Source organism: Equus quagga, chromosome 3 (assembly GCF_021613505.1).
Source record: "Equus quagga isolate Etosha38 chromosome 3, UCLA_HA_Equagga_1.0, whole genome shotgun sequence".
Classification (NCBI taxonomy): Eukaryota; Metazoa; Chordata; class Mammalia; order Perissodactyla; family Equidae; genus Equus; species Equus quagga.
In genome coordinates, this window is record NC_060269.1 from 139,276,758 (window position 1) to 139,290,359 (window position 13,602).

Sequence of the window (13,602 nt, forward strand, 5' to 3'; positions counted from 1 at the left end):
ATTTATGTTTATAAATAAGGTAGAGACAATCGATCCATAAGTGCTGTGAGAATTAGTTCTAGCAATTTTCCTCTGTGTAGTTATATTTTATAAGTGGTTGAATACAATCATGAAATTGCAAATTCAAGTTCTCCTGGAATGGAAATTGCAATGTCATTGCCAACGATCACCTTTAATAGAAGACGTTCAAAATACTTGGCTGTTTTCAAAGTACTTTTCATTTTCCATGTGATATATGGATATTAAATAGGATAAAGTACTAATTATAAAGGGCTTTTTTGGTCCTAATATGCTTTTAGGGCCAGAGTTAAAGAAACACATATCTGACACAAAAATTTACGGGTTCAGGGTGGTCTGGGAAGTGCTAGGCCCCTGCAGTCTTTCCGATGGGCTGATTTCTTTCTACTCGTGGTCTGTGCATGATCAGCTTGGAGTTAATTGCTCATATACCCTCCATGTGCACCTGAAGATAGTTTCTGGTGGGCGGATGGGTGAATGGTTGTGAAGAAAGGAAGAGTCAAGAGGGCTCCCAGGCCTTCACATTCTTGAGATAAAGCATTTAAAATTCAAAAAGTTTAAAGAGTTGCTTACAAGGCCTGGCCCAGGTTTGAACTCTCCATCTGAAGAAGTCAAATTATAGAAGGAAAAAGAAAGACAGATTTCTATCAGATCCCATCTCCCCTAGTTATCAGTGGTGCAGCTGTGCGGGGTTGAGCACATTCCTTAACGTCTGAAAATCAGTTTCCTCAACTGGTTATAATTCCAACCCCTTGAGCGTTGTGAGGGGTGGAACTCAGGAATGGAATGCACTGAGTATATGGCATCTTATCCGTGCCCATACAAGTTTTTAAAGTAGAAAAGAAGGGAAGAAAGAAATCACCTCACGTTGGTGCCATCAAAAATAGTTTTGGAAATCTTCCCCCAAGCAGCTTTATCTTGGCCCTGATGTATCAGACTAAAACATTAAACAACAAATAACATCTCCTCCTTATTCTAGAAGTTTTCAGGAGTAGTTTCCAAAGATACAGTCAAGAATCTTGCAGCATTGGGCTGGCCCAGTGGTGCAGCGGTTAAGTTGGCACATTCTGCTTCAGCATCCCGGGCTTCGCCAATTCAGATCCTGGGTGTGGACCTATGCACGGCTTCTCCAGCCATTCTGTGGCAGGCGTCCCACATATAAAGTAGAGGAAGATGGCCATGGGTGTTAGCTCAGGGCCAGTCTTCCCCAGAAAAAAAGAGGAAGATTGGCAGCAGATGTTAGCTCAGGGCTAATCTTCCTCAAAAAAAAAAAAAGAGAAGAAGAAGAATCTTCGAGCATTGCTTAGTGTGATGCTAAAATCTGGAGCAAAATTAGTCAGATTCTCTTCCAATACCTACCACTGGACCAAGCTTCTAAATATTTAATAATATGCATCATTAGAAGGTATTCATCCTCATCATGATGTTATTGCCATAGGATCAAGTCACTATTAAACCAATTCCATTAAGAGTAAACATTAGGAGTAAGGCGCAAAGTATTTTTATAAATGAGATAAAGCAATATAAGTCAAGTTGGCTGAATCTTTGGCTAGACAAATCAATTTCAGCTCAAATAGAATTTTAAAATTATAGTGTTTATGGATCTTTTTATAATGAAAAATGGATACATTTTTTAAAGAAAGGTCATGCTGTATTGAGAAATGGACCTCCTGTAGAGATATCCACTATGCTTGGGATGCTTCAAATAGTTATTCATTGATTTCACATTTTTTATTGAGCATTTTTAGTATGCCAAACTAGATGCTGTTGCACCAGGCTAGCCAGTATTCTGGCAGGTCCTGAGGAAAAGAATGTGGCAACAGCCCCACAGTGTTCCCTGCTATGACAAGGCAAGGACTCATCTCTGTGTGCCCAGCCTGGGTTCTGAACCCACTTCTAGAATGGAATAACATTGTTCTTTGTAAAATGGTTTTATTTCAGCATTACAGACCTTGTTTACAAACAGGTGTATTAGGAAGGCCGGCCTCGCACTCATAGTTGTTTGTAAAGCAAGACGTTCTGTAGTTAAGTTCTGGAGGGGATGGTTTGACCTCGGATAAAGTCAAATTTGCATAATTACGAGTCCAGCTGTAATAAGCTTCTACTGGATTTTAAGAAAAGCTGTGAGAAAGGGGAGAAAGATGCCTATTTTTAAAACTCGTTCTGTTGTTCCCAAGTGATTTGAATTCCAATTTCTAGCCCAACTGTGTCACAGCTTCAGGGGACTGTTGACTCAGACATAGGACAGCCTTGGCCCTGAGACACTTCAATCTAAGGAACAAAGAACAAAAAGGAGACGGCCAGGAAGCTCAAGGGTGTCTAGGTTTGAGAATTTGTTGTCTGATTAAAATTAAATCTGTTAGAAGAAACGTAAATTAAAATACCACCCTATTTGTATTCAGCTTGTCTCAGGATGCAAAGCAGCCCCAGAGTGAGCAAGTCAGCAGGACTCCGCATTGTCTTACCTTGGCAGAGGCCCAGAGACGATTCAGAGGCCAGGTGGGCTAGAGTCCCACCTGGTTCTGCTTTTAAGCCCAGACAAACCTCTTAGCTTCCCTGACCCTAAATTTCTCAGTGGTAAAATGTGAAAAAGCAACCCTTTGGTGTTCTTTCCAGCTCTGAGATCTCATGGCTTCCGCATCTTTTTCTCCGTGTTTCTAAATCAGCACAGCATCCGCCGCCATCATAGTGATCGCCTTGAGGTGCCGGGCACATCTATCCTGAGGCACTGGGGATTCTATGGCCTCCTGGTCTGTGGCTTCAAATCTTCCATCCCCTAGGATCTGGGACCAAAAAATGTAACTGCTACCATCTCTTAAAATAGCATATTGACTGAGCCCACGATCTTTGGTGTCAAAAAGCCAGAGGTCAATTCCCAGCTCTGTCGCTCACTAGCCATGTGACCTTGAGTGAGTTATTTAAGTTCTGGGAGCCCCAGTTGATTCCTTGTAAAAGCTGGGCAATAACAGATATCTCATAATATTTTGGTCGGCATTAGAATGAGATAATATACAGCCAGGCTTAGATCCAAAGCTCTAAGGGTGGTGATTTTTATTAATAATCTCAGTAAATGTTTAAAACGTTGGACTTTAGGGTGCTGAAGACACCTGCCTGCTTCATGACTGACTAACTATCTGATCTTGAGTAAGTGGCTTAGACTCTCCAAGCCTCAGTTTCCTCATCTGTAAAATAGGGATCATAATCCCTCTCTTGAAGGGTGTTGTAAAGATTAAGTGATGTGGTTGGCTAGCAAACTACCCAGCACACTGGCAAACTGTGCACAACAAAACCTGCTTTTATTAGTGCTGTGTGTCATTTGAAGATAAGTGGATGTATGTGTCTGCTAGGGCTGCCGTAAAAAAATGACACAGACTGGGGGTCTTAAACAACAGAAATGTATTTTCTCACAGTTCTGGAGGCTGGAAGTCCGAGATCAAGGTGCCGATAGGGTTAGTTTCTCCCGAGACTTCTCCCCTTGGCTTGCAGATGCCTGCCTTCTCGCTCTATGTTCACATGGCCCTTCCTCTGTTTGTGTGTATCCCTGGTGTCTCTCTCTTTTCTTATAAAGACGCTAGTTGCATTTGGTTAGGGACCCACCCTTATGACCTCATTTAACCTTAATTCCCTCCTGAAAGGCCATGTCTCCAAATATAGTCATTTTGGGGGTTAGGCCTTCAACATACAAATTTTAGGGGGGACACAATTCAATGCATAACAGGGCCAGAATCTAGATTGCAATAGATTAAAAAGAGAGCCGGTGGAAGAAGATGACCCAGCGGATATAGTCAACTTTTCTGAGACATTTGACAGTGCGAAAGAGGAGAGGAGATAAAAATGTTATTTTTATCATTGTTATTTCTGTTGTTATTGAGAGAGAGCAGGGCAAAGTAGAAAGAACATAAGGTTTGGCATCAACTACTTGGGTGTAAATCCTGTTTCTATCATTTCTCCTATGTCACACCTGGCCACTCATTGCTTCACCTCCATGAGGCTCAGTATCCACCTGTCTGAAAAATGGACAATCATACCTCATTTTGGAGTTATTGTGAGGATTAGAATGACATTGATAGAGTACCGAGCCCGTCTCCTGGCATATAGCAGGAGCTGGAGAAATGTTAAGCATTGTATTAAAATCCCCCCAAATGCATTCTCTTCAATGGGGCCTGAGTCACCTCATGAATTTCACAGTTCTGTGCAGATTCATGCTGTGCTCTCCACAGAGTTTGCCTCCAGGAATCAGTCTTGATTGGCTTAGGTGGTGTTGCTTTTTTAACTTATCATATGCTAGTGATTGCTGATGATTTCAGGTGTGTTTTTAGAGCCTGTCATCCTCCTAGAAATAGAAACAGCCCTTTGGCAGGTACGAGTCATTAAGAAGTAAGGTACAAGCCAGCTGGGAAAACAAGAGTCCTCAGGCAGACACTTCAAGTGTGGTGCTTTGAATATTGCATGTGATGCTCATCCTATCACACACACGTAATTCAATTACACTGACCCTCCAGCCCTGCGTCTCTGTCTCAGTCTCAGCATCTGCAAGTATGAGACAGCTGGAGGAAGAAGCTATGTTGGTATATGGTTCAGACTGCTGTGTGGTCACAAAGGCTGAGAAGTTAATGCGATGTTTTCTTTCTTTCCAAGAGAAGGGTCACTAGGTCTGGAGGAGGTTATGCTATGATTGAAAGACTATTCAGGAAATCTGATTAAAATTCCCTCTACTTTTGCCTATGCTGTGTTTCTTGGAACAATACATAGAGAACACAGTGATTCCAAAGAAGGCAGTTAAGGTCCACCAATGGGCCACAAACTTCAATTTGAGAAATAATTTTCTAGAGGGCAGCTGAGGTTCAAGGGACTCCAAAGGAATGGAAACTTCAGCTGCAACGTCATTTGTTTATTGATTCATTCATTCATTCACCAAATACTTATTGAGTGACCATGGGATATCAGAACCTATGTTAGGTCCAGAGGATATGCATATCTGTAAGACATTGCTCCTGTCTTCCAGGAGCTCACAATGGAAAAGATAAACATGAATAAATCATAATGTGTTTTACATGCTACATGAGAGGTCAGGTGTGAGAACTCTGACCAGGGAACTATCAAATCTGCATGGTGGACAGTTAGGAAAGGCTTCAGAGAGGAGGAAGTGATATTTGAACTGGATCATAAAAGAGATATACATTTCAACAGGTGGAAAAAGAAAAGGGAAACATTTTAAGCTGAGGAAATTGTATTGTAAATGATTCAAAGGAAGCTGCCATTGGACATTTTTCAAGAAAGCAGAACCTTTCTATTTGTTACTGTTTACTTACATTAAATCTGTTCCATGACATTTATTTCCACATTGGTAACTACAGTAACTACAACACAGCTCGGTTCAGTGGATCAACAGCAATCTTAGGGAGTATCGTCTTCCTTCATCCTCTCCAGCTCTGGACCCACTGAGTAGAATCAACACATTCATTCCAATGAATGAAGGAGAAATTGAAGGAGCCCCATTTTGGCTTTTTGATTTTCCCCACAAAGCCCAGGCTGAGGTCAATCTGTTAATACTTAGCTGCCTTTCTCAGCTACTTTTAGCGATTTTCACAACCTTTAGGTGCAGGCCCTGCTTACTTTCTCATCAATTTTATTCTTGTCAGCTCAGAGTTTATTCTTGGCCTTCCCATCCCTTCATGTCTCTTCTATTATTCTTATCCATCCACCACTATTCTGCGGCTTTTCCATATGACAGTTCCAAAATAAACTATTATAATATTAAAAGTATGAAAGAAACGTTTGGTTTTATCTCTGCTTCCTCATTGTGACAAACACAACCGTCCCAAGTATTTGTTTCATCGCCGTTATTGGTCTTTTGTAAACTCCTTGAGGGCAGTGATTAGAACAGGCCAAGAATAGAGTTCCACTGACCTGCTTTTCCCTATTAAGTGGGAGCTCTGGCCCCTCACTGTGCTCAGTGAGACAGGGCAATAAGTAGGTACAGATATTAGTGAAAGGCATTATTAAATATCAAAATGACGACTGACAAATGAGACATTGAATTGGGAGTACTAGTGGTCCTAGGGAGAGAGTTGGTGAGAAGAAGCTGTTCTCCTGAGGCTCACCTCTCTGAGTTGGGAGCCTATAGCCAAGAGAAAGGAATGTGATGGAGGAAAGCCATAGCTTCAGTACTGGGCCTGGATATTTCTGTTCCTCATGAGTTCCTTAGCTAAGGCGTGGAATAGACTATGGCAGGAAGAATTCCTTAGGTCTCCATTGGGCCCTACTGTGAAGAAGCTGAACCTAATTAAGGATGCTGGACTTTGAGACCAGAACATCCAGGTCCTAATATATCCTGACACCTCTCAACTTGTATTATACATGACACTAGGGCACATATGCAGATGTTACCAGATGTTATCTGTGGGGAGAAAGAGTTCTATGAACAAACACCCTTTGCCGTCAGCTTGGTTAAACAAAAACGGAATTCTTCGTTGCAAGTTTTCTCAAAGCCTTTATATTCTACTTTTTCTTCCCAAACTATGTTAACATTTACAGCATTTCCCAAATCTATATGGACCCCAAATTCTTTTTGCATAGAGCATCTTTCAGAAACTATAATATAAATATAATGCACAAAACAAAGTAAAATATTTTAGAATTTACCTGTTGCTATGGACTCCCTTGACTGCAAAATAGAGTCTAGACAGAAGTTCCCTGAGGCCCCTGTCCACCCAGTGTGCACCCATGAAGACTGGGTTTATGCCAGTCCAACTGGCAGCTGATGACTTTACTCATTTCCGCACCTGATATGACTATTTTGTTTGTAGCCCCAGGTGAAATATTTTATTTCAGTGGAATCCTCAAAGAGTATTAGCAGAGTCTTATCTCATAGTTATATGATACAAGGGTAGTACTAATTATTATTAAACTAAAATTCAATTTTGTAACTAGTACTTGGTATATACACACAAATTTCACATTTTAAGCCTGTTTGTGATTTTTTATACTTTTCAAACTGTACTGGAAAGATGCTAGTATTATAATATCTAATGACTAGAAAATATGAAAAAATATTGTGCAGAATTGTTTTAGCTTAATACTATAAACTCTGGGAAGTGTAAAGATAGTGGGAGAATCCTTCCCCTGGGAAAATCACAGATATCCAGGAAACATTTTGTTCCATTTTCCTGTGTTGCTGTGTGTAAGCTCTGGTGAGCAGTGGCTGTTCTTAAGATGCTTTTTGGGTTTCCTCCACAGACAGCGTGGAAGATGAACTGGAGATGGCCACCGTCAGGCATCGGCCTGAGGCACTTGAGCTTCTGGAAGCTCAGAGCAAATTTACCAAGAAGGAGCTCCAGATTCTTTACAGAGGATTTAAGAATGTAAGAGCTTTCTTTTTTACTTTATCTTCATACTGTTCTCAGAGGAGGATTGAGAAGTGAGAGGGAAAGAGGGAAAATATACCATGCTGTGAGAGCCGCATTATATGTACATTTCATACCAGTCATTCCTAGATGGGAATATTGTCAATATCCACATGGACTTTGATTTGCTTTGGCACAACTATGCTCGTACAATGGAGGTGCACATTAAACAAAGATGAGTATAGCGGAAAGGTTTACTCAATTTGATTTTTAGTTGGGATCTTTTTTCTTTTTCAGCTATAATGATATCATTTCAATAAGCTTCAATTTTCTCTTCATTTTTTAATTATAGTCTGGTGCTTGACTTGAACCTTGACTATAGATTGAGGCCCATCCAGAAACTCCATTTCTAGCATTGGAGAAAAGTCACTGTAAGTTTGATACCTTCTAAAAGACCACGCTGCCAATGACTCTAGGCCACAGGTGTCTGTAGGTAGTCCCTGCGTCCAGTTGTCTGTGATCTGAGTATGCATACGATCCTCTCTCCTGAGCGAATCATCTTCAAAAGGAATGATATCCCATGTGCGCCAGAGGGTGGGGGTGAGACACAATGAGTGGTCCAGGCAATCCATCAGGCACACATTCTCACTGAATACTTGATATGTGCTCAGTATTAAGCTAGATACTGCAGGATATTCAAAAGCCAGAGAAGAGAGGCTTCTGTCCTCAGGGAGACTATCATCTGAATAAGGAGAGAAGACTTTCTGTCATGAATTTATCTGAAAGCAGTTCATCCTTAAAAGTGTCAAATGGTTGTGCATCAAATGGTACACACAGCCCAACATGTGTTATGTTCTCATTCATATGTAAACCATAATAGCTACAGGTACCCCTTGGATCCAAACTAAACTGCTTTGATCCCTCCCCAAACTTACCCCCTAACAGGCCCAATTCCATGGCCTGTAGAAGTCTGTAGTGTCCAAATGTTTCTGTTAATTCCAACCTCTTCAAATCTGACCACCTCAAATGCTACCTTTGTCCAACCTCATGCAGCCCAGATGAGAAACTCTGCCTCTTCTATGGTATCCACAAAAAAATTTACTCAGAGAGTTTGCAGTGCTAGTTGACTTTTCAGAATATTTCTATAGGGTTCCATCCTGCATATTGCACACAACCTTCCACCATCTCTCTGACTCCATGGAGACTGTCCCTATTCCATTTCCAATCCTCACCACTCTCCTCGCCTGGGCTTTCTAAATTTTTCTCTCCTCATTACTCCTCCAAAACCTGGTTCTCTGCTAACACCCAGGCCTTTGTGGGGGTAGCCTGGGTGGGAAGGGGAGAGATATAATGGAGATGGGTGCTCACCTCTCACAGGCAGGACACTCATTAAAAGGAATCTTGATATGTCATCTTTCAAGATGACACATATAATAAACATACATAAAGAGAAAGGGGTTTTGAAAATTAGGCTACAGAAATATTAGTTATGCGAATGCTGCAGCCACTTGCAGGCTGCAGAGAGCAAGCACTTACAATGAAACAGCTGCACCGACCACTGACAACTGCAAACCACTGAGCAGCAACGGTGGGGAAGGAGAGGAGGTGAAAAAGACCAAGTTTTGGCCAAAAGTAAGTGCTAAAGGAAGGCTAATCACAGGATCAAACTTCAAAAGTATTCCTGGAACATCCTCGGATCCGATTCAGAGATCTTGTAATAAGCAAACTTTTTCCTCTGTAAGCGTGGATTGTGCAGCAGCTCCAAAATGGTTGTTGAATAAAAGGGAACTTAATCCAAGCTCTCAGCATCCCCGCGTTCCTTGACTGCTGCTGTCTTATTACTCCACTGCCATCACTCTAGGTCTCTCCTTTTGGGGTCTGGCTGCCTTTCATCCCATTTGTTGCAAATTGAAATCATGATTACTGCCATCATTAACCTTCGGAGCCAGCATCTCTGCAGCCTATCTTCTCTAAGTGGCACTTCACAAAAAATTGCTCAGTCGCCGAAGTCTGCATTCATTGCTTTCTTTGCGTTTTTTTTTCTTTGCCTACCTGTCCTTTTTCTGCCTTTTCTCCTCTTCACTCTCTTTTCCCGACCTCTTTTTTTCCCCCTTTTCCTACTTTCTGATCCATTCTCTATTTCTTCATTCCTCCATTCCTATCCTCATTTTCTACCTTCTTTGTCTCTTCTCCTTGTCCCTTCTTGTCTCCTTTCTTTCCTCTTTCTCTGTATTTTCTCTTTTCTCTCCATTGTTTTTTCTGTCCCCTCCCACCCTGCCCCATGAGATAAATTTCCATCAGACCTAAATGTTCCCAAAGTATATTTTATATACTTCTTTTAAAGAAAAGACTTCACAGTTTGCTCAGAAAATATTAATGAATATCTCTGATAAATCCAACAAAAGTGGTCTTTTAATTTTTATTTACCCGTAGTCAAATGTACAACTCTGATAAGCATGCCCTTAAATATAGTGAGAGAGGCACTGAAGCAGGACAGCAGCACCCATGTTTTACAGAATGGCAGCAATCTGAACCAGCTTAGCATCAGAGAAAGCAAACCAACTACCCTTGGTTTCCTGAACACCAATTATCTCAAGCTCTTCTGATCAAAAAACCATTTCCCTGGAACCAATTGAGATATTCATTTTTAATGAAACCTTTGCAAACTCCTTCCTTCTTTTTTTTTTTTTGGTGCAGAAGATTAGCCCTGAGCTAACATCTGTTGCCAATCTTCCTCTTTTTGCTGAAGAAAATTGTCCCTGAGCTAACGTCTGTATCAATCTTTCTCATTTTGTATATGAGATGCCACCACAGCATGGCTTGATGAGCAGTATGTAGGTCCATGCCTGGGATCTGAACCTGCAAACCCCAGGCCACTGAAGTGGAGCACACAAACTTAACCACTACACAACTGGGCTCGCCCTTGAAACTCCCCATATTTTTTTTTTTTTAAAAGATTGGCACCTGAGCTAACAACTGTTGCCAATCTTTTTTTTTTTTTTCCTGCTTTGTTTCCCCAAATCCCCCCAGTACATAGTTGTATATTTTAGTTGTGGGTCCTTCTGGTTGTGCTATGTGGGAAACCACCTCACTGCGGCCTGATAAGCAGTGCCATGTCTGTGCCCAGGATCTGAATCAGGGAAACCCTGGGCTGCCAAAGCAGAGCACGTGAACTTAACCACTCAGCCATGGGGCTGGCCCCAAAAACCCCCCATATTTTGATTAAAAGGGTAAACTATTCATCAACATCTTAAAACAGTCACATTTATATGAAAGTGGCTCAACACGGCAAGGCACCACTGCATGTAAAGATTACCAGAATCCTCCAATCTTTTTCCAGTCCTATATCTCTGATAGCATTTCCTCATTTCCAACATAGATTGTTAATCTGAATGGGGAACGGGAGAAAGGGAAGACAATGAGAGAAAATTTCTCAGCCCTTCACCCTGTCTTACCCACTGAGTCACCGTCACCACTACGTTCTTATTTCTCCTGCCATATGCTAAACTGAGTCTCCAAAAGTAGGCAGTTGATAGAAAAGGAGTACAGTGTACAGAAAATAGTACAGTGTTTCACAACCTTTAGTGTGCTTCAGAATCACCCAAAGGGCTTGTTGAAAGACAGATTGAGGGGCCTCAGCCTGAAAGATTGTGATTCAGTAGGTCTGAGATTGGGGCAGAGAATTTGCGTCTTTCATTAGTTTCCAGGTGATGCTGATGCTGTTGTTCTGGGGACCACACTTTGAGAATCATTACTACCATTCAGATATCATAAACTTTAGTGTCACTCGGACTTGAAAGTCCATCTCTTACTTGTTTAGGCAGCTCCCTCTGATTCTGTGGCCTGTGTGTTCTTGTCTCTACAAACTAGGATAATGATACCTACATTGCATGGATTGGGGGCTTTTATTTATTTATTTTTAGAAATTAAGATAATAAACATAAAATTCAACCAGAAGAAGTTATTAAAGTATGGCCCAAAATAGTCAGCCTCAATTTTGTGTTCTATCAAAGTGGGGCAATCATGGTTGGCCTACATCCCTCCCAGGCAGTGTTTTTGGTTTTGAGATATATAACTGTGTATTAGAAAAGATGAAAAAAATACAAGATATTATCTACACATCAACGGTCTCAAATTTAAGTGCGTGCTGCACTCATTTGGGAAGCTTTAAAAATTACAAATATTTGGGTACCATGCTTGGTGATTCTGATGTGATTGCTCTGGGAAGCAGCTTGGGCATCAGGATTTATAAAGCTCTCCAGGTAATTATAATGTGCAGCCAAGATTAGGAACCATTGAACTGGATGTGTAAGATTCTAGTTGTAAGGTACATCTATCGCAGAAAGAATTGGCATAATTAGGATGAGCCCTGTAACGTCAAACACCAATGGTTAGACTGACTATGTCGGAACATTATGAGCTCCTTTATGGGTGGAATGTGTGTTTTGGGGGATGTGAGTGGATAACAGGTCTTACCTCTTATGATTCTGATTCAGTTAAGTCTAGGTTGGTTCTCAAGAATCCTTTATTATCATTCTTGTATTTTTTAACTTAAAAAAATTCCCATTTTAAAAGACAGCTAACAGAAGGTCACATTTGAGAACACTGACCTGGAAGGTCATACAAGGATCTAAGTACATGATTCATATACCGGCTTTGCTTCTTTATTTCAATATTGAGCATAACTTCAGTTCAATTTTAGGTGATCATGAATGGTCTACTGGGGCATTAAGTTTTGATGTTGCCATGCCTCTATGACATTTCCTCAATTAATTAATAATTTACAGTATATTCTTCCCATTTTTTAAGGCACAGGATGAGAGATAGTTCCAAATAGTTAGACTTACATGCTTTGGACACCTGCCTCCTTCATGTCCCATATCTTTCCATGTTTTTTTTGTCTTCACTACTTTGTATTACGATAGGTCAAAGTACCCATTAGATTCAGATATATCTTTAAGATATCACTTTAATACTTAATGTCCTTTTTCCCTAAAAATCCGAAGTGTTACTATCCTTTTTACCTAAAAAGGAAAGATGCTTGTATTAATTTTCTATTATGTGTAGCAAATTAGCACATATTTAGTGGCTTAAAAAACCACACATTCATTATCTCACAGTTTTGAGAGTTAGGAGTCCAGAAAAGACTTAACTGGGTTCTCTGCTTGAGCTCTCATAAGGCTACAATCAAGGTGTTGGTTGGGTTGTATTTCTCTCTGAATCCTGGGGTCCTCTTCCAAGCTCATATGATTATTTGCAGAATTCACTCCCTTGTGGTTGTATTTTTGAAATTCCCCACTCTCTTGTTTGCTTGCCACTCATCTCCTAGAGACTGCCCATAGTCCCTTGCCAATGGCCCTCTCACAGACTTTCTCATAACAGGGCAGCTTACTTCTTCAAAACCAGCAGGAAAAAGAAGAGAGTCTAGTCTGCTAAAGCAGAGTCTTATATAATGTAATACAGTCATGGGTGTGACATCTCATCCTATCACCTTTGCATATCTCAGCACTCAAGGCAAGGAGATTAAAAAGGGTGTGACTTATTGGGAGTCATCATAGAGTGTGTCTATCACAGTGATGTTTGTGAGGAAGCAGCAACCCCAGGAGCCAGCAGCTGAAGCAGCAGCTGAACTTGGTCTAAGTTGTCTCAAACATGGATAATCCCTACCCTTGGTGTTGTAGCTGAAGTCCAGACATCTCCTCGGGGATTTTACCAATAGTGGCACTAAACTTTTCCTTGATTTCTGCAAGAGGTTTGATGCTGCGGCCAAGGAACCAGCAAGAGAAAAGAGATTTTTCAACAGGTCTTTTCTACACCACTTGAAGTGTTGGAGAACTCATTGCGCTAAGATCTTTAAAAATAGATGAAGGGAAATGAGGATGAAATTACAGGGATCTACACTTTTGACAAAGTACTTTTACATAAAAAGCACTAAATCCCACTTATGGTAGGGAGGGAGAGAAGAGAGGAGCTTACCACATGCATGGGAAAGGGTGGAATATGGTAGTTAGGATACAGAAATAAGCTGCTAATTGTACAAGGCAATTGCTCTTTTGTCACAATTCTTCTGAGTTATTCCTGAGGCTTTCATAGACTGATTGTGTGACTTTCAGTAAATCACCTCATCTCTGGCAGCTCCTGTCTCCCTGTCAGCAAATTAGGGATTAAGATCTTCCTTTCCAATCATGAAGCGGAGTGGGTAATAATTGGTTTTGTTCTGCTCGTAAAAGACTCAGAT

General features: G+C 40.9%; 1 protein-coding gene across 1 annotated transcript in view; it reads left to right on the top strand.

Annotated features, from left to right (window-relative positions):
- The window catches only part of KCNIP4 (potassium voltage-gated channel interacting protein 4), a 222,089-nt gene that overhangs the window by 106,285 nt on the left and 102,202 nt on the right, over positions 1–13,602 (top strand). The window contains exon 2 of the mRNA XM_046656979.1: positions 7,258–7,382. Within this exon, the coding sequence (XP_046512935.1) occupies positions 7,281–7,382 (102 nt within the window). The 5' untranslated portion in view covers positions 7,258–7,280. The remainder of the gene's footprint in view (positions 1–7,257; positions 7,383–13,602) is intronic.